General features: G+C 47.5%; 1 protein-coding gene across 8 annotated transcripts in view; it reads left to right on the top strand.

The window, feature by feature from the left end:
- Window positions 1–22,901, top strand: part of SMARCA4 (SWI/SNF related, matrix associated, actin dependent regulator of chromatin, subfamily a, member 4) — a 70,838-nt gene that overhangs the window by 23,443 nt on the left and 24,494 nt on the right. For 5 of the 8 annotated variants that reach the window (XM_064402080.1, XM_064402078.1, XM_064402076.1 and 2 more), the window contains exons 11-26: window positions 685–852; window positions 2,854–2,904; window positions 4,079–4,209; window positions 5,522–5,579; window positions 6,440–6,558; window positions 7,488–7,638; window positions 9,113–9,276; window positions 9,362–9,428; window positions 10,203–10,313; window positions 11,000–11,242; window positions 12,467–12,580; window positions 13,820–13,927; window positions 16,689–16,775; window positions 19,200–19,246; window positions 19,432–19,598; window positions 22,546–22,709. In XM_064402080.1, coding sequence (XP_064258150.1) covers window positions 685–852; window positions 2,854–2,904; window positions 4,079–4,209; window positions 5,522–5,579; window positions 6,440–6,558; window positions 7,488–7,638; window positions 9,113–9,276; window positions 9,362–9,428; window positions 10,203–10,313; window positions 11,000–11,242; window positions 12,467–12,580; window positions 13,820–13,927; window positions 16,689–16,775; window positions 19,200–19,246; window positions 19,432–19,598; window positions 22,546–22,709 — 1,950 coding nt within the window. The remainder of the gene's footprint in view (window positions 1–684; window positions 853–2,853; window positions 2,905–4,078; window positions 4,210–5,521; window positions 5,580–6,439; window positions 6,559–7,487; window positions 7,639–9,112; window positions 9,277–9,361; window positions 9,429–10,202; window positions 10,314–10,999; window positions 11,243–12,466; window positions 12,581–13,819; window positions 13,928–16,688; window positions 16,776–19,199; window positions 19,247–19,431; window positions 19,599–22,545; window positions 22,710–22,901) is intronic. The other 3 variants (XM_064402079.1, XM_064402075.1, XM_064402077.1) reach the window with 2 other exon arrangements.

Raw genomic sequence — 22,901 nt, 5'->3', positions numbered from 1 at the left:
GCTGAGGAGCAATGAGGCTGAGGATGAGGAGGGCTGAGGCTGATGATGATGCTGAGGAAGGCTCCCCTAACTCCCTGACCGCTTTTCCAGGCCGAGGATGAGGAGGGTTCCCATAACTCATGGAGCTGTTCCTCAGGCTGAGGCTGAGGCTGAGGCTGAGGAGCAATGAGGCTGAGGCTGAAGCTGAGGCTGAGGATGATGCTGAGGAAGGCTCCCCTAACTCCCTGACCCCTTTTCCAGGCTGAGGATGAGGAGGGTTCCCATAATTCCCATTGCCCTGAGCTGTTTCTCAGGCTGAGGATGAGGAGGGCTGAGGCTGATGATGATGCTGAGGAAGGCTCCCCTAACTCCCTGACCCCTTTTTCAGGCCGAGGATGAGGAGGGTTCCCATAACTCATGGAGCTGTTCCTCAGGCTGAGGCTGAGGCTGAGGCTGAGGCTGAGGCTGAGGCTGAGGAGCAATGAGGCTGAGGATGAGGAGGGCTGAGGCTGAGGATGATGCCGAGGAAGGCTCCCCTAACTCCCTGACCCCTTTTCCAGGCCGAGGATGAGGAGGGTTCCCATAACTCCCATTGCCCTGAGCTGTTTCTCAGGCTGAGGATGAGGAGTAATGAGGCTGAGGCTGAAGCTGAGGCTGAGGATGAGGATGAGGAAGGCTCCCCTAACTCCCTGACCCCTTTTCCAGGCCGAGGATGAGGAGGGCTACCGCAAGCTCATCGACCAGAAGAAGGACAAGCGCCTGGCCTACCTGCTGCAGCAGACCGACGAGTACGTGGCCAACCTGACCGAGCTGGTGCGGCAGCACAAGGCGGCCCAGGTGGCCAAGGAGAAGAAGAAGAAGAAGAAGAAGAAGGTGGGATGAAGGCCAAGCGCCCGGGGGTGATTGGAGGCACTGCCAGGGCTGGGCTGACCAGGCTGACTTCGTCTCCTTCCTCTTCCTCCTCTTTGTGTTTTTATTCCCTTTCTTCTCTTTGCTGTCTTTGTCTCTTCTCCTTCCTTTTCTTCCTTCCTGCCCTTTGTCTCCTTCCCTTTTCCTTCTCCTTCCTTTTTCTTCTCCTTCCCTTTTTCTTCTCCTTCCCTTTTTCTTCTCCTTCCCTTTTTCTTCTCCTTCCCTTTTTCTTCTCCTTCCCTTTTTCTTCTCCTTCCCTTTTTCTTCTCCTTCCCATCCTTTTTTTCTTTCTTTCGTTTCCTCTCCTTCCTACACTTCCTCTTCCTTTTCTTCTTCCTTTTCTCCCCTTCCTTCCTTCCTTCCTTCCTTCCTTCCTTCCTTCCTTCCTTCCTTCCTTCCTTCCTTCCTTCCTTCCTTCCTTCCTTCCTTCCTTCCTTCCTTCCTTCCTTCCTTCCTTCCTTCCTTCCTTCCTTCCTTCCTTCCTTCCTTCCTTCCTTCCTTCCTTCCTTCCTTCCTTCCTTCCTTCCTTCCTTCCTTCCTTCCTTCCCACTCTTCATTTCCTTCCCTTTTTTCTTCTCCTTCCCTTGCTTTTTTCCCTTTTTTTCTTCCTCATCTCCTTCCTCTTTCTCTCCTTTTCTCCCTTCCCACTCTTCATCTCTTTCCATTTTTCTTCTCCTTTCCATCCTTTTTTTCCCTTTTTTTCCTTCCTCTTCCTCTCCTTCCTCCTCCTCCTCCTCCTCCTCCTCCTCCTCTCCTCTCCTTTCTTTTCTCCTTCCTCTTCCTCTTCTTTCTCCTCTTCCTCCTCCTCTCCTTCCTCTTCCTCTTCCTCTCCTTTCCTCCCTTCCCACTCTTCATCACCTTCCATTTTTTTCTCCTTTCCATCCTTTTTCCCCCTTCTTTTCTTCCTCTTCCTCCTCCTCTTCCTCTCCATCCTCTCCTTCCTCCTCTTCTCCATCCTCTTCCTCTCCTTTTCTCCCTTCCCACTCTTCATCTCTTTCCATTTTTTTTCTCCTTTCCATCCTTTTTTTCCCTTTTTTTCCTTCCTCTTCCTCTCCTTCCTCCTCCTCTCTTCTCCTTTCTTTTCTCCTTCCTCTTCCTCTTCTTTCTCCTCTTCCTCCTCCTCTCCTTCCTCTTCCTCTTCTTTTCCTTTTCTCCCTTCCCACTCTTCATCACCTTCCATTTTTCTTCTCCTTTCCATCCTTTTTTTCCCTTTTTTTCCTTCCTCTTCCTCTCCTTCCTCCTCCTCCTCCTCCTCTCCTCTCCTTTCTTTTCTCCTTCCTCTTCCTCTTCTTTCTCCTCTTCCTCCTCCTCTCCTTCCTCTTCCTCTTCCTCTCCTTTCCTCCCTTCCCACTCTTCATCACCTTCCATTTTTTTCTCCTTTCCATCCTTTTTTCCCCTTCTTTTCTTCCTCTTCCTCCTCCTCTTCCTCTCCATCCTCTCCTTCCTCCTCTTCTCCATCCTCTTCCTCTCCTTTTCTCCCTTCCCACTCTTCATCTCTTTCCATTTTTTTCTCCTTTCCATCCTTTTTTTCCCTTTTTTTCCTTCCTCTTCCTCTCCTTCCTCCTCCTCTCTTCTCCTTTCTTTTCTCCTTCCTCTTCCTCTTCTTTCTCCTCTTCCTCCTCCTCTCCTTCCTCTTCCTCTTCCTCTCCTTTCCTCCCTTCCCACTCTTCATCACCTTCTATTTTTTTCTCCTTTCCATCCTTTTTTCCCCTTCTTTTCTTCCTCTTCCTCCTCCTCTTCCTCTCCATCCTCTCCTTCCTCCTCTTCTCCATCCTCTTCCTCTCCTTTTCTCCCTTCCCACTCTTCATCTCTTTCCATTTTTTTTCTCCTTTCCATCCTTTTTTTCCCTTCTTTTCTTTCCCTTCCTCTCCATCCTCTCCTTCCTCCTCTTCCTCCTCCTCCTCCTCTTCCTCTCCTTCCTCCTCCTCCTCCTCCTCCTCCTGCTGTGTCCCATTGCTCCCGCAGAAGGCCGAGAGCGCCGAGGGACAGGCTCCGGCCATCGGCCCCGACGGCGAGGTCAGTCCGGGGGATTTTGGGGCTTTTTTGGGAATTTTGGGAATTCCTAGTCCTCGGGGAATTTTGGAGAATTCCCAATCCCAATCCTGGGGAGATTTGGGGCTTTTTGGGGGGAATTTTGGAGAATTCCCAATCCTGGGGGGATTTTTGGGGCTGAGAATTCCCAATCTGGGGGGAATTTTTGGGGGATTTTGGAGAATTCCCAATCCATATCCAGGGGGGATTTTTGAGGCTGAGAATTCCCAATCTGGGGGGAATTTTTGAGAATTCCCAATCCAAATCCTGGGGGATTTTTGGGGAATTGTAGGGAATTTTGGAGAATTCCCAATCCCAGTCCAGGGGAATTTTTGGGTTTTTTTTGGTTTTTTTTTTGGTTTTTTTTTTTTGGTGGGATTTTTTTTGGGTTTTTTTGTGGGATTTTGGGATATTTTTGTGGGATTTTGGGATATTTTTTTGGGATTTTTGGGAATTCCCCATGCCTCTGGCAGCCCCTGGATGAGACCAGCCAGGTGAGCGATCTCCCAGTGAAGGTGATCCACGTGGAGAGCTCCCAATCTGGGGGGGATTTTTGTGGGATTTTTTGGGGTTTTTTTTGTGGGATTTTGGGGTTTTTTTTGGGGATTTTTGGGAATTCCCCATGCCTCTGGCAGCCCCTGGATGAGACCAGCCAGATGAGCGATCTCCCGGTGAAGGTGATCCACGTGGAGAGCTCCCAATCTGGGGGGGATTTTTGTGGGATTTTTTGGGGTTTTTTTTGTGGGATTTTGGGGTTTTTTGTGGGATTTTTGGGAATTCCCCATGCCTCTCCCAGCCCCTGGACGAGACCAGCCAGATGAGCGATCTCCCGGTGAAGGTGATCCATGTGGAGAGTTCCCAATCTGGGGGGGATTTTTGTGGGATTTTTTGGGGTTTTTTTGTGGGATTTTTGGGTGGTTTTTGTGGGATTTTTGGTATATTTTTTTGGGATTTTTGGGAATTCCCCATGCCTCCGGCAGCCCCTGGACGAGACCAGCCAGATGAGCGATCTCCCGGTGAAGGTGATCCACGTGGAGAGCTCCCAGTCCCAATCCGGGGGGAATTTTTGGGTTTTTTTTGGTGGGATTTTTGGGTGGTTTTTGTGGGATTTTTGGTATATTTTTTTGGGATTTTTGGGAATTCCCCATGTCTCCCCCAGCCCCTGGACGAGACCAGCCAGATGAGCGATCTCCCGGTGAAGGTGATCCACGTGGAGAGCGGGAAGATCCTGACGGGCACCGACGCGCCCAAGGCCGGGCAGCTGGAGGCCTGGCTGGAGATGAACCCGGGGTACGCTGGGGATACTGGGGATACTGGGAATACTGGGGATACTGGGGGCACTGGGAGGCCTGGCTGGAGATGAACCCGGGGTACGCTGGGGATACTGGGGATACTGGGAATACTGGGGGCACTGGGAATACTGGGAGCACTGGGAGGCCTGGCTGGAGATGAACCCGGGGTACGCTGGGGATACTGGGGATACTGGGAATACTGGGGATACTGGGGGCACTGGGAGGCCTGGCTGGAGATGAACCCGGGGTACGCTGGGGATACTGGGGATACTGGGAATACTGGGGGCACTGGGGATACTGGGAGCACCGGGAGGCCTGGCTGGAGATGAACCCGGGGTACGCTGGGGATACTGGGAGCACTGGGGATACTGGGAGCACCGGGAGGCCTGGCTGGAGATGAACCCGGGGTACACTGGGGATACTGGGGATACTGGGAATACTGGGGGCACTGGGGATACTGGGAGCACTGGGGATACTGGGAGCACTGGGAGGCCTGGCTGGAGATGAACCCGGGGTACGCTGGGGATACTGGGAATACTGGGAGCACTGGGAATACTGGGGATACTGGGAATACTGGGAGCACTGGGAATACTGGGAGGCCTGGCTGGAAATGAACCTGGGGTACGCTGGGGATACTGGGAATACTGGGGATACTGGGAATACTGGGAATGAGCCCTGGGTGTGCTGGGGGCACTGGGAATACTGGGAGCACTGGGAGGCCTGGCTGGAGATGAACCCGGGGTACGCTGGGGATACTGGGAGCACTGGGGATAGTGGGGGGGCTGGGAGCACTGGGGATACTGGGAGCACTGGGAATAGTGGGGGGGCTGGGAGCACTGGGAGCACTGGGAATACTGGGAGCACTGGGGATACTGGGAGCACTGGGAGGCCTGGCTGGAGATGAACCCGGGGTACGCTGGGGATACTGGGAATACTGGGGATACTGGGAATGAGCCCTGGGTGTGCTGGGAGCACTGGGAGGCCTGGCTGGAGATGAACCCGGGGTACACTGGGGATACTGGGAGCACTGGGAATACTGGGAGCACTGGGAATACTGGGAGCACTGGGGATACTGGGAGCACTGGGAATAGTGGGGGGGCTGGGAGCACTGGGAGCACTGGGAATACTGGAAATGGGAATACTGGGAATATTGGGACTGGGAACACTGGGAGCACTGGGAATACTGGGAGCACTGGGGATACTGGGAGCACTGGGAATACTGGGAATATGGGATCACTGGGACTGGGAGCACTGGGAATACTGGGAATTCCAGTCCCAGTCCCACATGGAATTCCCATTTTTCCCCCCAGGTACGAGGTGGCTCCGCGCTCCGACAGCGAGGAGAGCGGCTCCGAGGAGGAGGAGGAGGTGAGGAAGGCTCCGGGAATGTTCTGGAAGGGGTGGAAAGAGCTCAGAAAGGGGGTTTGGGAGTCGGGAAAAATGGGATAAAGGGGAGAGAATTGGGAAATAAAATGGGGTAAAAATGGAGAGAATTGGGAAATAAAACGGGGTAAAATTGGGAAATAAAACGGGGTAAAATTGGGAAATAAAATGGGATAAAATGGGGTAAAATTGGGAAATAAAATGGGATTAAATGGGAGAGAATTAGAAAATAAAATGGGGTAAAATTGGAAAATAAAATGGGATAAAATTGGAAAATAAAATGGGGTAAAATTGGAAAATAAAATGGGATAAAATGGGAGAGAATTCTGAAATAAAATGGGGTAAAATTGGAAAATAAAATGGGGTAAAATTGGAAAATAAAATGGGATAAAATGGGAGAGAATTAGAAAATAAAATGGGGTAAAATTGGAAAATGAAATGGGATAAAATTGTAAAATAAAATGAGGTAAAATTGTAAAATAAAATGGGATAAAATTGTAAAATAAAATGGGATAAAATGGGGTAAATTTGGAAAATAAAATGGGGTAAAATTGGAAAATAAAATGGGATAAAATGGGGCAAAACAGGGGGAAAAGGTGGAATAAAATGGGATAGAATTGTAAAATAAAATGGGGCAGAAAAGTAAATTAAAATGGAATAAAATGGGATAGAAAAGTGAAATAACTTGGAATAAAATGGGGCAGAAAAGTAAAATAAAATGATATTTTACTGCTATCACACCAGTAATTAATTAATTAACTCCACCCCACAACCTCAGCGTTCCCAATTAATTTTATCAGCTTTTTATTTGCTTTTTGAACTGAAATTGAAGTTTTTCTCCCCAGGAGGAGGAGGAGGAGCAGCCGCAGCCGGCCCAGCCAGCGCTGCCCGTGGAGGAGAAAAAGAAAATTCCAGACCCGGACAGCGACGACGTCTCGGAGGTGGACGCCCGACACATCATCGAGTGAGCCTTCTTCCTCTTCCTCTTCCTTTTCCTCCTCCTCTTCCTCCTCTTCCTCTTCCTCTTCCTCTTCCTCTTCCTCTTCCTCTTCCTCTTCCTCTTCCTCCTCCTCCTCCTCTTCCTCTTCCTCTTCCTCTTCCTCTTCCTCTTCCTCTTCCTCTTCCTCTTCCTCTTCCTCTTCCTCTTCCTCTTCCTCTTCCTCCTCCTCCTCCTCCTCCTCCTCCTCCTTCTCTTCCTCTCCCTCTCCTTCCCATCCTTTTTTCCTGCTTCCATTCCCCGTGGTCCATGACCCTTTATCCCAGTTTTCCCCCCATTTTATCCCATTTAATCCCATTTTCCCCCCCATTCCCCCGCAGTTCCTGACCCTTTATCCCGGTTTTTATCCCATTTTCCCCCGTTCCTGGGTTGTCCCTGACCCTTTATCCCGGTTTTTATCGCATTTTCCCCCGTTCCCGGGTTGTCCATGACCCGTTATCCCAGTTTTTATCCCATTATTCCCCCGTTCCCGGGTTGTCCCTGACCCGTTTTCCCGGTTTTTATCCCATTTTTCCCCGTTCCTGGGTTGTCCCTGACCCATTTTCCCGGTTTTTATCCCATTTTTCCCCGTTCCCGGGTTGTCCATGACCCTTTATCCCAGTTTTCCTCCCATTTTATCCCATTTTCCCCCATTCCAGGGTTGTCCCTGACCCGTTTTCCCAGTTTTTATCCCATTTTTCCCCCGTTCCCGGGTTGTCCCTGACCCGTTTTCCCCGGTTTTTATCCCATTTTTCCCCCGTTCCCGGGTTGTCCCTGACCCGTTTTCCCGGTTTTTCCCCCATTTTATCCCCTTTTCCCCCGTTCCCGGGTTGTCCCTGACCCTTTATCCCGGTTTTTATCCCATTTTTCCCCGTTTCCTGGTTGTCCCTGACCCGTTTTCCCGGTTTTCCGGGCAGGAACGCCAAGCAGGACGTGGACGACGAGTACGGCGTGTCCCAGGCGCTGGCTCGGGGGCTGCAGTCCTACTACGCCGTGGCGCACGCCGTCACCGAGCGCGTGGACAAGCAGTCGGCCCTGATGGTCAACGGCGTCCTCAAGCAGTACCAGGTGTGGGGGCTGGGGGGAAGCGGGAAACGGGAGGGTGGGAGCTGGAGATGGATGGAGATCTGAGGTGGGAGCTGGGGATGGATGGAGATCTGAGGTGGGACAATGGGATTGAGGAGCTGGATGGAGATCCAAGGTGGGATAATGGGATTGAGGAGCTGGATGGAGATCTGAGGTGGATCTGGAGCTGGATGGAGATCTGAGGTGGGATAATGGGGTTGAGGAGCTGGATGGAGATCTGAGGTGGGACAATGGGATTGAGGAGCTGGATGGAGATCTGAGGTGGGACAATGGGATTGAGGAGCTGGATGGAGATCCGAGGTGGGATAATGGGATTGAGGAGCTGGATGGAGATCCGAGGTGGGATAATGGGATTGAGGAGCTGGATGGAGATCTGAGGTGGGATAATGGGATTGAGGAGCTGGATGGAGATCTGAGGTGGATCTGGAGCTGGATGGAGATCTGAGGTGGGATAATGGGATTGAGGAGCTGGATGGAGATCTGAGGTGGGATCTGGATGGAGATGCAGTCTGGGATGAAGATCTGAGGTGGGATCTGGAGGTGGATGAAGATCTAAGGTGGATGTGGGGCTGGGTGCAGTGTGGGATGAAGATCTGAGGTGGGATAATGGGATTGAGGAGCTGGATGGAGATCTGAGGTGGATCTGGAGCTGGATGCAGGGTGGGATGAAGATCTGAGGTGGGATCTGGAGGTGGATGAAGATCTAAGGTGGATATGGGGCTGGGTGCAGTGTGGGATGAAGATCTGAGGTGGGATAATGGGATTGAGGAGCTGGATGGAGATCTGAGGTGGATCTGGAGCTGGATGCAGGGTGGGATGAAGATCTGAGGTGGGATCTGGAGGTGGATGAAGATCTAAGGTGGATATGGGGCTGGGTGCAGTGTGGGATGAAGATCTGAGGTGGGATAATGGGATTGAGGAGCTGGATGAAGATCTAAGGTGGGAGCTGGAGATGGATGGAGATCTGAGGTGGGATAATGGGATTGAGGAGCTGGATGGAGATCCGAGGTGGGATCTGGAGATGGATGGAGATCTGAGGTGGGATCTGGAGCTGGATGGAGATCTGAGGTGGGATCTGGAGGTGGATGGAGATCTGAGGTGGGATCTGGGGCTGGATGGAGAACTGAGATGAGATAATGGGATTGAGGAGCTGGATGAAGATCTGGGGTGGGATAGAATAACGAGCTGGAGAGGGATAATGAGCAATATAAACAAATAAATTATTAAAATAATATTAATTTATTATAAATAAATTAATAATAAATAAACGCAGCCGAAGCCAGAGTGGGGTTATGAGCTGGATTCACTCCCTGCTCAGACTCAGACCCATGGAGATCCACGTGACTCCATGAAATTTCTCAATTCCAGACTGAATAATTACCAACCTCATTAGCACCTCATTTGCATACACCCAGACAGCGGGGTCACTTTCCCACCCTCATCTGCACCCCCACAGATCAAAGGCCTGGAGTGGTTGGTGTCCCTCTACAACAACAACCTCAACGGGATCCTGGCCGACGAGATGGGACTGGGGAAGACCATCCAGACCATCGCCCTCATCACGTACCTCATGGAGCACAAGAGGATCAACGGCCCCTTCCTCATCATCGTCCCGCTCTCGTGAGTGCCGGGACAGCCCCACGCCTCTCTCCGGCCCCACGTTCCCAAAATTCCCACCCCTCTTTCCGTCCGTCTTTCCTCGCAGGACTTTGTCCAACTGGGCCTACGAGTTCGACAAGTGGGCTCCTTCCGTGGTCAAGGTCTCCTACAAGGTAAGTGTCAAATGCCTTGGATCCCATTTCCTTGAAATTCATTTAATTGGATTCCATTTCCTTGGGTTCATTCCTTGGGTTCATTCCTGGGATTTCATTCCTTGGGTTCATTCCTTGGGTTCCATTTCCTTGGATTTGTTCCTTGGATCCCATTTCATTGGATCTCATTTCCTTGGATTCCATTTCCTTGGGTTCATTCCTGGGATTTCATTCCTTGGGTTCCATTTCCTTGGATTCTATTTCCTTGGATTTCATTCCTTGGGTTCATTCCTTGGGTTCCATTTCCTTGGATTCCATTTCCTTGGATCCCATTTCCTTGGATTCCATTTCCTTGGGTTCATTCCAGGGATTTCATTCCTTGGGTTCCATTTCCTTGGGTTCATTCCTTGGATTCCATTTCCTTGGATTCTATTTCCTTGGATTTCATTCCATGGGTTCCATTTCCTTGGATTTCATTCCTTGGGTTCCATTTCCTTGGATTCTATTTCCTTGGATTTCATTCCTTGGGTTCCATTTCCTTGGATTTCATTCCTTGGGTTCCATTTCCTTGAATTCCATTTCCTTGGGTTCCATTTCCTTGGGTTCATTCCTTGGGTTCCATTTCCTTGAATTCCATTTCCTTGGATTCATTCCTTGGATTTCATTCCTTGGGTTCCATTTCCCATTTTTGCTCGTTCCTCAGCACCAGGAACCCCCCAAACCCTCCTCACCTCACCCCGTCCCACCCCGGTTTTTGGGAATTCCTGACATTCCTGCTCGGAATTCTCCCCGCAGGGCTCTCCGGCGGCGCGCCGTGCTTTCGTCCCGCAGCTGCGGAGCGGAAAATTCAACGTTCTCCTCACCACCTACGAGTACATCATCAAGGACAAGCACATCCTGGCCAAGGTGAGCCCTCCATCCTGAGGTTTTCCCAATTTTTCCACGCTCAGGGTGTCGGGAAAGAGGAAATTTTTGGAAAAATCCAGATATTTACGCTTGGCCGAAAGGTCTTTGAGTGTAGAAGCTAAAAATGGAGTAGAGGTGGAAGGAAGTTTTGATGTAGAAGAATAATTGATGTCTAAATTTGGTTTCTCAGCTTCTTCTTGCTTATTTTATAATTTTCTTGCTTATTTTTTGAGTTTACTTGCTTATTTTATGAGTTTCTTGCTTATTTTATCCAGTTTGTCTTAGTAATCTTAATGAATTCTAGAAGGTCCTGAGAACATCCTGCTGAAATTCTGAGAAAATTCTGCTAAAACCAGTTAAAAACCAGTTAAAAACCAGTCATGGTTGGTGCTCACCTGAGATGTTCTTCTCCGTTTCTCCCCCAGATCCGCTGGAAGTCCATGATGGTGGAATTTGGTTTCTCAGCTTCTTCTTGATTATTTTATGAGTTTCTTGCTTATTTTATGACTTTTTTTTCCTATTTTTGAGTTTTTTTCTTATTTTATCCAGTTTGTCTTCGTAACCTCAATGAATTCCAGAAGGTCCTGAGAACATCCTGCTGAAATTCTGCTGAAATTCAGCTCAAACCAGTTCAAAACCAGTTCTTTGGTGCTCACCTGAGATGTTCTTCTCCATCTCTCCCCCAGATCCGCTGGAAGTACATGATCGTGGACGAGGGCCACCGCATGAAGAACCACCACTGCAAGCTCACCCAGGTCCTCAACACCCACTACGTGGCCCCGCGGCGGCTGCTCCTCACCGGGACCCCCCTCCAGAACAAGCTCCCCGAGCTCTGGGCCCTCCTCAACTTCCTGCTGCCCACCATCTTCAAGAGCTGCAGCACCTTCGAGCAGTGGTTCAACGCGCCCTTCGCCATGACCGGGGAGAAGGTGCTGGAAACGGGGGGTCAGGGAGGGGGTGGGCGGTGCTGCGGGTGGGTTTGAGCTCGGTGGGGATGGAGCTGGAATGGATCTGGAGAAGTTGAAGGGGCTCTGGAACTATGGATGAGTGTCTGGAATGGATCTGGAGAAGTTGGGAGTGGTTATGGAGCTCTGGGAGGTGGATCCGTGTTTGGAATGGATCTGGAGAAGTTGGGAGTGGTTATGGAGCTCTGGGAGGTGGATCCGTGTTTGGAATGGATCTGGAGAAGTTGGGAGTGGTTATGGAGCTGTGGGAGGTGGATCAGTGTCTGGAACGGATCTGGAGAACTTGGAAGTGGTTCTGGAGCTCTGGGATGTGGATGAGTGTCTGGAATGGATCTGGAGAAGTTGGGAGCGTTCCTGGAGCTGTGGATCAGTGTCTGGAATGGATCTGGAGAAGTTGGAAGTGGCTCTGGAGCTATGGATGAGTGTCTGGAATGGATCTGGAGGGGTTGGGAGCGTTCCTGGATCTGTGGATGAGTGTCTGGAATGGATCTGGAGGGTTGGGAGCGTTCCTGGAGCTGTGGGAGGTGGATCATGTCTGGAATGGATCTGGAGAAGTTGGAAGTGGCTGTGGAACTATGGATGCGTGTCTGGAATGGATCTGGAGAAGTTGGGAGTGGTTCTGGAGCTGTGGGAGGTGGATCAGTGTCTGGAATGGATCTGGAGAAGTTGGAAGTGGCTCTGGAACTATGGATGAGTGTCTGGAATGGACCTGAAGGGGTTGGGAGTGGTCCTGGATCTGTGGATGAGTGTCTGGAATGGATCTGGAGAAGTTGGGAGTGGTTCTGGAGCTCTGGGATGTGGATCAGAGTCTGGAATGGACCTGGAGAACTTGGAAGTGTCCCTGGAGCTGTGGGAGGTGGATCAGTGTCTGGAATGGACCTGGAGAAGTTGGGAGTGGATCTGGAACTATGGATCAGTGTCTGGAATGGATCTGAAGAAGTTGGAAGTGGCTCTGGAGCTCTGGGATGTGGCTTGGTGTCCTTGTTCATGACTCCAGAGGGGTTGGAAGTGTCCCTGGAGCTCTGGAGAAGTTGGGGCTCGTTCTGGAGCTTTGGGAGGTAGATCAGTGGTTTTTCTGGAGCTGTGGGAGGTGGATCAGTCAGGGGGTTTTGGAGTTTTTTTGGATGTTGGGAGGGTCCATCCACTTCCGTTTCTGATGACAATTCCCGCTCCTGGTGACCATCCCAGGTGGACCTGAACGAGGAGGAGACAATCCTCATCATCCGCCGTCTCCACAAGGTGCTCCGGCCCTTCCTGCTCCGGCGCCTCAAGAAGGAGGTGGAGGCTCAGCTCCCAGAAAAGGTGACACTGGAGGGTCCCCTCAACCTTCCCCATCCCTGGAGACCACTTGGGGGGGTCCCTCCTGGTCTTAACCCATCCTGGGATAACGACATGGAGCAGATGTTTGGGTTGGGTTGAACCAGTGGGTGGGTTGTGTTGAACCAATGGTTGGGTTGGGTTGGGTTGGGTTGGGTTGGGTTGGGTTGAGCAGGTGGTTGGGTTGGGTTGGGTTGAACCAATGGTTGGGTTGAACCAATGGTTGGGTTGGGTTGGGTTGGGTTGGACCAATGGTTGGGTTGGCTTGAGCAGATGTTTGGGTTGGGTTGGGTTGAGCAGGTGCTTGGGTTGGGTTGGGTTGGCTTGAGCAGATGTTTGGGTTGGGTTGGGTTGGGTTGGGTTGAGCAGATGGTTGGGTTAGGTTGGGTTGGGTTGAACCAGTGGTGGGGTTGGGTTGAACCAACGGTTGGCTCAGCTTGAGCAGATGTTTGGGTTGGGTTGGGTTGGGTTGGGTTGGGTTGGCTTGAGCAGATGTTTGGGTTGGGTTAGGTTGGGTTGAGCAGGTGTTTGGGTTGGGTTGAGCAGAGGTTTGGGTTGGGTTGGGTTGAGCCAATGGTTGGCTTGAGCAGATGTTTGGGTTGGGTTGAACCAACGGTTGGCTCGGCTTGAGCAGATGTTTGGGTTGGGTTGAACCAATGGTTGGGTGGGTTGATGAGTTGGTTGACTTGGCTTGATCAGATGTTTGGGTTGGGTTGGGTTGGGTTGAGCAGATGTTTGGGTTGGGTTGGGTTGGGTTGGGTTGATCAGATGTTTGGGTTGGGTTGGGTTGGGTTGATCAGATGTTTGGGTTGGGTTGGGTTGGGTTGGCTTGAGCAGATGTTTGGGTTGGGTTGGGTTGGGTTGATCAGATGTTTGGGTTGGGTTGAGCAGATGTTTGGGTTGGGTTGGGTTGGGTTGGGTTGCCTTGAGCAGATGTTTGGGTTGGGTTGGGTTGGGTTAGGGTTAGGGTTAGGGTTGGGTTGAGCAGATGTTTGGGTTGCCTTGAGCAGATGTTTGGGTTGGGTTGGGTTGGGTTGGGTTGCCTTGATCAGATGGTTGGGTTGGCTTGAGCAGATGTTTGGGTTGGGTTGGGTTGGGTTGGGTTGCCTTGATCAGATGGTTGGGTTGGGTTGGGTTGCCTTGATCAGATGGTTGGGTTGGACCCCCCGGCAGCCGCCGGGCGTGGCGCTCACGGCGAGGTCCCCGTTGGCTCCCCGTTGGCAGGTGGAGTACGTCATCAAGTGCGACATGTCGGCGCTGCAGCGCGTCCTCTACCGGCACATGCAGGCCAAGGGCGTCCTCCTCACCGACGGCTCCGAGAAGGACAAGAAGGTCTGCACCGGGAATTTGGGAATTTGGGAATTTGGGAATGCCGGGACGGGGTTGTCCCCACTCCGGGGTGGGTTGGGGTCCCACCATGCTTGGGGGATCCTCCTCGAAGCCGGAATGAGGAGAAGAAAACCAAAAAATAATTGGGAAGAGATTCTTTGATCTCTTCCCGAGGTGGAAATTTATTTAATTCAATTAAATTTTATTTTTAAAGAATTATTTATTTTAAAATAAAGAAATGTATTAAAATACATTAATTTGGGTTTTTTTAAGCCCAGCATTAATTTGGGTTTTTTAAGCATTAATTTGGGTTTTTTAAGCCCAGCATTAATTTGGGTTTTTTAAGCCTGGCATCAATTTGGATTTTTTAAGCCCAGCATTAATTTGGGTTTTTTAAACCCAGCATTAATTTGGGTTTTTTAAGCCCAGAATTAATTGGGATTTTTTAAGCCTGGCATTAATTTGGGGTTTTTTAAGCCCAGAATTAATTGGGATTTTTTAAGCCTGGCATTAATTTGGGGTTTTTTAAGCCCAGCATTAATTTGGGTTTTTTTAAGCATTAATTTAGGTTTTTTAAGGCCAGCAATAATTTGGGTTTTTTAAACCCAGCATTAATTGGGATTTTTTTAATCCCAGCATTAATTTGGGTTTTTTAAGCCCAGAATTAATTGGGATTTTTAAAGCCCAGCATTAATTTTGGTTTTTTAAGCCCAGAATTAATTGGGATTTTAACTCCTGGCAGGGGAAGGGCGGCACGAAGACCTTGATGAACACCATCATTAATTGGGATTTTTTTAATCCCAGCATTAATTTGGGTTTTTTAAGCCCAGAATTAATTGGGATTTTTTAAGCCTGGCATTAATTTGGATTTTTAAAGCCCAGCATTAATTTGGGGTTTTTTAAACCCAGAATTAATTTGGGATTTTTTAAGCCCAGAATTAATTTGGGGTTTTTTAAGCATTAATTTTGGTTTTTTAAGCCCAGAATTAATTGGGATTTTATCTCCTGGCAGGGGAAGGGCGGCACGAAGACCCTGATGAACACCATCATTAATTGGGATTTTTTTAATCCCAGAATTAATTTGGATTTTTTTAATCCCAGCATTAATTTTGGTTTTTTAAGGCCAGAATTAATTGGGATTTTTACTCCTGGCAGGGGAAGGGCGGCACGAAGACCCTGATGAACACCATCATCAATTTGGGTTTTTTAAGCCCAGAATTAATTGGGATTTTATCTCCTGGCAGGGGAAGGGCGGCACGAAGACCCTGATGAACACCATCATTAATTGGGATTTTTTAAGCCCAGAATTAATTGGGATTTTATCTCCTGGCAGGGGAAGGGCGGCACGAAGACCCTGATGAACACCATCATTAATTGGAATTTTTTTAATCCCAGCATTAATTTGGGTTTTTTAAGCCCAGAATTAATTGGGATTTTAACTCCTGGCAGGGGAAGGGCGGCACGAAGACCTTGATGAACACCATCATTAATTGGGATTTTTTAAGCCCAGAATTAATTGGGATTTTATCTCCTGGCAGGGGAAGGGCGGCACGAAGACCCTGATGAACACCATCATTAATTTGGGTTTTTTAAGGCCAGAATTAATTGGGATTTTATCTCCTGGCAGGGGAAGGGCGGCACGAAGACCCTGATGAACACCATCATTAATTGGGATTTTTTAATCCCAGCATTAATTTGGGTTTTTTAAGGCCAGAATTAATTTGGATTTTTAAAGCCCAGCATTAATTTGGGTTTTTTAAGCCCAGAATTAATTGGGATTTTTACTCCTGGCAGGGGAAGGGCGGCACGAAGACCCTGATGAACACCATCATTAATTGGGATTTTTTAAGGCCAGAATTAATTGGGATTTTATCTCCTGGCAGGGGAAGGGCGGCACGAAGACCCTGATGAACACCATCATTAATTGGGATTTTTTAAGCCCAGAATTAATTGGGATTTTATCTCCTGGCAGGGGAAGGGCGGCACGAAGACCCTGATGAACACCATCATTAATTGGGATTTTTTTAATCCCAGCATTAATTTGGATTTTTAAATCCCAGCATTAATTTGGGTTTTTTAAGCCCAGAATTAATTGGGATTTTAACTCCTGGCAGGGGAAGGGCGGCACGAAGACCCTGATGAACACCATCATTAATTGGGATTTTTTTAATCCCAGTATTAATTTTGGATTTTTAAGGCCAGAATTAATTGGGATTTTATCTCCTGGCAGGGGAAGGGCGGCACGAAGACCCTGATGAACACCATCATTAATTTGGATTTTTTAAGCCCAGAATTAATTGGGATTTTAACTCCTGGCAGGGGAAGGGCGGCACGAAGACCCTGATGAACACCATCATTAATTGGGATTTTTTAAGGCCAGAATTAATTGGGATTTTATCTCCTGGCAGGGGAAGGGCGGCACGAAGACCCTGATGAACACCATCATTAATTGGGATTTTTTAAGCCCAGAATTAATTGGGATTTTATCTCCTGGCAGGGGAAGGGCGGCACGAAGACCCTGATGAACACCATCATTAATTTGGGTTTTTTAAGGCCAGAATTAATTGGGATTTTATCTCCTGGCAGGGGAAGGGCGGCACGAAGACCCTGATGAACACCATCATTAATTGGGATTTTTTAAGCCCAGAATTAATTGGGATTTTATCTCCTGGCAGGGGAAGGGCGGCACGAAGACCCTGATGAACACCATCATTAATTTGGATTTTTTAAGCCCAGAATTAATTGGGATTTTATCTCCTGGCAGGGGAAGGGCGGCACGAAGACCCTGATGAACACCATCATGCAGCTGCGCAAGATCTGCAACCACCCCTACATGTTCCAGCACATCGAGGTGGGGCCCAAACGGGGAGGAACTGGGGGGTGAACCCTAAAAGGCAAAATCCATAAAGGGTTAAAGCCGGGAGAGCCAGGGATGGACAGGAAAAGAGATAAACCCAACAGGGTTAAGCTCAACAGGGTTAAACTCAGCAGGGTTAAGCCCGGGAGAGCCAGGGATGAACCAAAAAAAAAAAGGATAAACCCAGCAGGGTTAAACCCAACTGGGTTAAACCCAGGAGAGCCAGGGATGGACAAAAAAAGGGATAAACCCAATGGGGTTAAACTCAACTGGGTTAAACCCAACAGGGTTAAATCCAACAGGATTAAACTCCAGAGGGTTAAACCCAGGAGAGCCAGGGATGGACTGAAAAAGGGATAAATCCAACAGGGTTAAGCTCAACAAGGTTAAACTCGACTGGGTTAAACCCGGGAGAGCCAGGGATGGACTGAAAAAGGGATAAATCCAACAGGGTTAAACTCAGCAGGGTTAAACTCAGCAGGGTTAAACCCGGGAGAGCCAGGGATGAACCAAAAAATGGATAAATCTAACAGGGTTAAACTCAACTGGGTTAAACTCAACAGGGCTAAACTGAACTGGGTTAAACTCAACTGGGTTAAACTCCAGAGGGTTAAACCCAGGAGAACCAGGAATGAACCGAAAAAGGGATAAACCCAACACGGTTAATCTCAACTGGGTTAAACCTAGGAGAACCAGGGATAAATTTTTTAAAAGGGTTAAACCCAATGGGGTTAAACTCAACAGGGTTAAACTCCAGAGGGTTAAACCTGGGAGAGCCAGGGATGGACAGAAAAAGGGATAAACCCAACAGGGTTAAGCTCAACAGGGTTAAACTCAGCAGGGATAAACTCAATTGGGTTAAACCCAGCAGGGATAAACCCAACAGGGTTAAACTCCAGAGGGTTAAACCCAGGAGAGCCAGGGATGGACTGAAAAAGGGATAAATCCAACAGGGTTAAGCTCAACAAGGTTAGACTCGACTGGGTTAAACCCGGGAGAGCCAGGGATGGACTGAAAAAGGGATAAATCCAACAGGGTTAAACTCAGCAGGGTTAAACCCGGAAGAGCCAGGGATGAACCAAAAAATGGATAAATCTAACAGGGTTAAACTCAACTGGGTTAAACTCAACAGGGCTAAACTGAACTGGGTTAAACTCAACTGGGTTAAACTCCAGAGGGTTAAACCCAGGAGAACCAGGAATGAACCAAAAAAGGGATAAACCCAACACGGTTAATCTCAACTGGGTTAAACCTAGGAGAACCAGGGATAAATTTTTTGAAAGGGTTAAACCCAATGGGGTTAAACTCAACAGGGTTAAACTCCAGAGGGTTAAACCTGGGAGAGCCAGGGATGGACAGAAAAAGGGATAAACCCAACTGGGTTAAGCTCAACAGGGTTAAACTCAGCAGGGATAAACTCAACTGGGTTAAACCCAACAGGGTTAAACTCACCAGGGTTAAACTCAACTGGGTTAAACTCCAGAGGGTTAAACTCCACTGGGTTAAACCCAACAGGGTTAAACCCAACAGGGTTACACTCAGCAGGGTTAAACTCAACAGGGTTAAACTCAACTGGGATAAACCCAACAGGGTTAAACTTCAGAGGGTTAAACTCCACTAGGTTAAACTCAACAGGGTTAAATCCAACAGGGTTAAACTCCAGAGGGTTAAACCCAGGAGAGCCAGGAATGAACCAAAAAAGGGATAAATCTAACAGGGTTAAACTCAACTGGGTTAAACCCAGGAGAACCAGGGATGAACCAAAAAAAGGGTTAAACCCAACAGGGTTAAACTCAACAGGGTTAAACCCAGGAAAGCCAGGGATAAATTTTTAAAAAGGGTTAAACCCAATGGGGTTACACCAAACAGGGTTAAACTCAACAGGGTTAAACCCAACAGGGTTAAACTCAACTGGGTTAAACCCAGGAGAACCAGGGATGAACCAAAAAAAAAGGATAAACCCAGCAGGGTTAAACCCAAACAGGGGTAAACCTAAACCCAAACCTGGGATAAACCCAAACCTGGGATAAACCCAAACCAGGGATAAACCCAAACCTGGGATAAACCCAAACCAGGGATAAACCCAAACCAGATTTTTTTGGGGCAGTTTCTGCATTTTTCTGACCCCATTTGGCTCCTGGAAGCAGCTCCAGATTTTTTGGGGCAGTTTCCAGATTTTTTGGGGCAGTTTCCAGATTTTTTTGGGGCAATTTCTGCATTTTTCTGACCCCATTTGTCTCCTGGAAGCAGCTCCAGATTTTTTGGGGCAGTTTCCAGATTTTTTGGGGGGCAATTTCTGCATTTTTCTAACCCCATTTGGCTCCTGGAAGCAGCTCCATATTTTTTGGGGCAGTTTACAGATTTTTTGGGGGGCAATTCCTGCATTTTTCTGACCCCATTTCCCCTCTCCCATTTCAGGAATCCTTCTCGGAGCACTTGGGCTTCACGGGCGGGATCGTGCAGGGGTGAGTGACAAATTTTTGGGATTAATTCTAAAATCTGTGAATTCACAAACCCAAAACCATTTCTAGGGATGGAGGACGAACCGTTCCCACCTCGTGCTTCCAGATGATCCCAACGAGGAGGGGAAACACCAAATTTTCAGCCTCAAATCCCATTTTTTTCCCCTCATTTTGGTGATTTTGATCAGGCTGGATTTGTACCGCGCCTCCGGGAAGTTCGAGCTCCTGGACAGGATCCTGCCCAAACTCCGCGCCACCAACCACAAGGTGCTGCTCTTCTGCCAGATGACCTCCTTGATGACCATCATGGAGGATTATTTTGCTTATCGTGGCTTCAAATACCTCAGGCTGGATGGTGAGTGGTGCTGGGGTGGGGTGGGACGTGGAGAAGTCATTGTTGTCCCCAAGGGTGGTGAGTCAGTGGAGCTCAAGGTCAAAACATCAAGAGAAGATCCCAAAATATAAAGAAATTAAAGTATTGGGGTGGGTAGAAAGATGTTGAGGAGTATCAAGATAGAAAACATCAAAATATTGATATAAATCTCGTAATTAAAGATGTGGAGAGGTTCATTGTTGTCCCCAAGGGTGGTGGGACAGGGGATATCAAGGTCAAAACATCAAGAAAAGATCCCAAAATATAAAGAAATTAAAGTATTGGGGTGGATAGAAAGATGTTGAGGAGTATCAAGATAGAAAACCATCAAAATATTGATATAAATCTTAATTAAAGATGTGGAGAGGTCATTGGATGTGGTGGGACAGTGGTCAAGGTGGAGCTCAAGGTCAAGACATCAAGAGAAGATCCCAAAATATAAAGAAATTAAAGTATTGGGGTGGATAGAAAGATGTTGAGGAATGTCAAGATGAAAAACATAGAAAACCATCAAAATATTAATAGAAATCTTAATTAAAGGTGTGGAGAGGTCATTGTTGTCCCCAAGGGTGGTGGGACAGTGGAGCTCAAGGTCAAAACATCAAGAGAAGATCCCAAAATATAAAGAAATTAAGGTGTTGGGGTGGGTAGAAAGATGTTGAGGAGTATCAAGATAAAAAACATAAAAATATTGATATAAATCTTAATTAAAGATGTGGAGAGGTCAGTGGTGACCCCAAAGTTGGTGGGACAGTGGTCAAGGTGGAGCTCAAGGTCAAAACATCAAGAAAAAGATCCCAAAATATAAAGAAATTAAAGTATTGGAGTGGATAGAAAGATGTTGAGGAATGTCAAGATAAAAAATTAGAAAACCTTCAAAATATTGATATAAATCTCTTAATTAAAGATGTGGAGATATCAAAATAGATGTGAAGATAAGGAGATGAATTTCAATGTGTCAAAGTAGATATCGAGAGAGAAAGTGAGATAAGATATTGATAAATAGAAGGATCAATGTCTTGATATCCAGATCGTGTGATCAATATTGAAACATTGATGTTGGGAAATCAATAGTGAGATTGATATCAAGATTGGCATCAAGATTTTAAATATCAACATCTTGATGTCCAGATTTTGTGATCAGTATTGAGACATTGATATTGAGAAATCAATAGAGATTAATATCAAGGTTGATATCAAGATTTTAAATATCAATATATTGATCTCCAGATTGTGTGATCAATATCGAGACATTGATATTGAGGAATCAATAGTGAGATTGATATCAAGATTGGCATCAAGATTTTAAATATCAATATATTGATATCCCAATTGTGTGATCAATATCAAGACATTGAGATTGATATCAAGATCAATATCAAGATCAATATCTTGATATCCAGATTGCAAGATATCTATTGATATTGTGATACCAATAAAAAGATCAATATCAAGGTTTGTATCAAGATCAGCGTTAAAGATATCAAAATCAAGCTTTCTATCAGGACTGATATCAAAGATTGATATCAATATTTTTAGATTTTGATATCAAAATATTGATTATATCAATCTGTTATCAAATATTGATATCAAGTGATGGAATATTGATATCAAGATATCAATAATTGATATCAAGGCATCATTGCCTGCTGCTTTTTTTCCAATTTTTTCCAGCTGATTTCCTGAATGATCCCGGGATCCTGTCAGGGTGGGGGACTAAAACAAATATGGATTAATTGGATTAATTGGTAATTAATAGGGTGGGATTTAAAGTTCCTTCCAACCCAAATGATTCTGGAATGGGCACAAAATGTCACCCATGACCCTCACATATCCCCAAAAATCACCCCAAAATGAGCCAAAACAGCTTCAATAATTCTGTTCTCATGTGACTAAAACAAATATAAATTAATTGGATTAATTGGTTAATTAATTGGGTCGGAACATGATGGGATTTAAGTCCCTTCCAACCCAAATGATTCTGAAATGAGCACGGATTAAGGGCGCAAAATGTCGCCCATGGCCCTCAGATATCCCTCAAAATGACCCCAAAACGACCCCAAAATTCACCAAAATCACCCCAAAATGGCCTCAGTAATTCTGTTCCCATGTGACTAAAACAAATATAGATTAATTGAATTAATTGGGTTGGAACATGATGGGATTTAAAGTCCCTTCCAATTGAAATTATTCTCGAATGAGCACGGATGAAGAGCACAAAATGTCGCCCGTGGCCCTCACATATCCTTCAAAATGACCCCAAAACGACCCCAAAATGGACCAAAATCACCCCAAAATGGCCTCAATAATTCTGTTCCCATGTGACTAAAACAAATATAGATTAATTGAATTAATTGGGTTGGAACATGATGGGATTTAAAGTCCCTTCCAACTGAAATTATTCTCGAATGAGCACGGATGAAGAGCACAAAATGTCGCCCATGGCCCTCACATATCCTTCAAAATGACCCCAAAACGACCCCAAAATGGCCTCAATAATTAAGTTCCGAAGTGACCAAAACAAATATAAATTAATTGATTGAATTAATTGGGTCAGAACACGATGGGCTTTAAATCCCTTCCGACCTAAATGATTCTGAAATGAGCACGGACTAAGAACACAAAATGTCGCCCATGGCCCTCACATATCCCCAAAAATGACCCCAAACTGCCCCAAAATTGACCAAAATCACCCCAAAATGACCTCAATAATTCTGACTGCTGCGATCCCAACTTCTCCCCACCCCAGAGCAGGATTCCCCCCTTTCCCCCCTTTTTTTCCCTCAATCCTTCTCCCAAAATCCCCCAAACCCGAAACGAATCCCATCGGGAATGGGAACTCAACCCAATGGGAACCCCATTCCCAACGGAACCTTCCGGAACCTTCCGTGGTTCCGGTGCCGGGAGTGACGCCCGCGTGGGGTTGCAGGGACCACCAAGGCCGAGGACCGGGGGATGTTGTTGAAGACGTTCAACGAGCCCGGCTCCGAGTATTTCATCTTCCTGCTGAGCACGCGCGCCGGCGGCTTGGGCCTCAACCTGCAGTCGGCCGACACCGTCATCATCTTCGACAGCGACTGGAACCCGCACCAGGTAGGGCCGGGAGCGAGCGGCGCCGAAACGGATCCGCGGGATCGGAAACGGACCCAAAAATCGGCTCGGGAATGGGGAGGTTGAGGCCCAAAGAGAGGTTTGAAATCGGCCTGAAATTGGTCGATGTGAAAATGGTGTAAAAGTCAATCAGAAGTCAACTGAGCGACCTAAAAGGGAATTGAGCCAAAAAAC

This window comes from Passer domesticus, chromosome 34 (genome assembly GCF_036417665.1).
Source record: "Passer domesticus isolate bPasDom1 chromosome 34, bPasDom1.hap1, whole genome shotgun sequence".
In the NCBI taxonomy this organism is placed as follows: domain Eukaryota; kingdom Metazoa; phylum Chordata; class Aves; order Passeriformes; family Passeridae; genus Passer; species Passer domesticus.
Note: the sequence above shows the minus strand (reverse complement) of the source record. Positions and strands in the feature narration are given on the sequence as shown.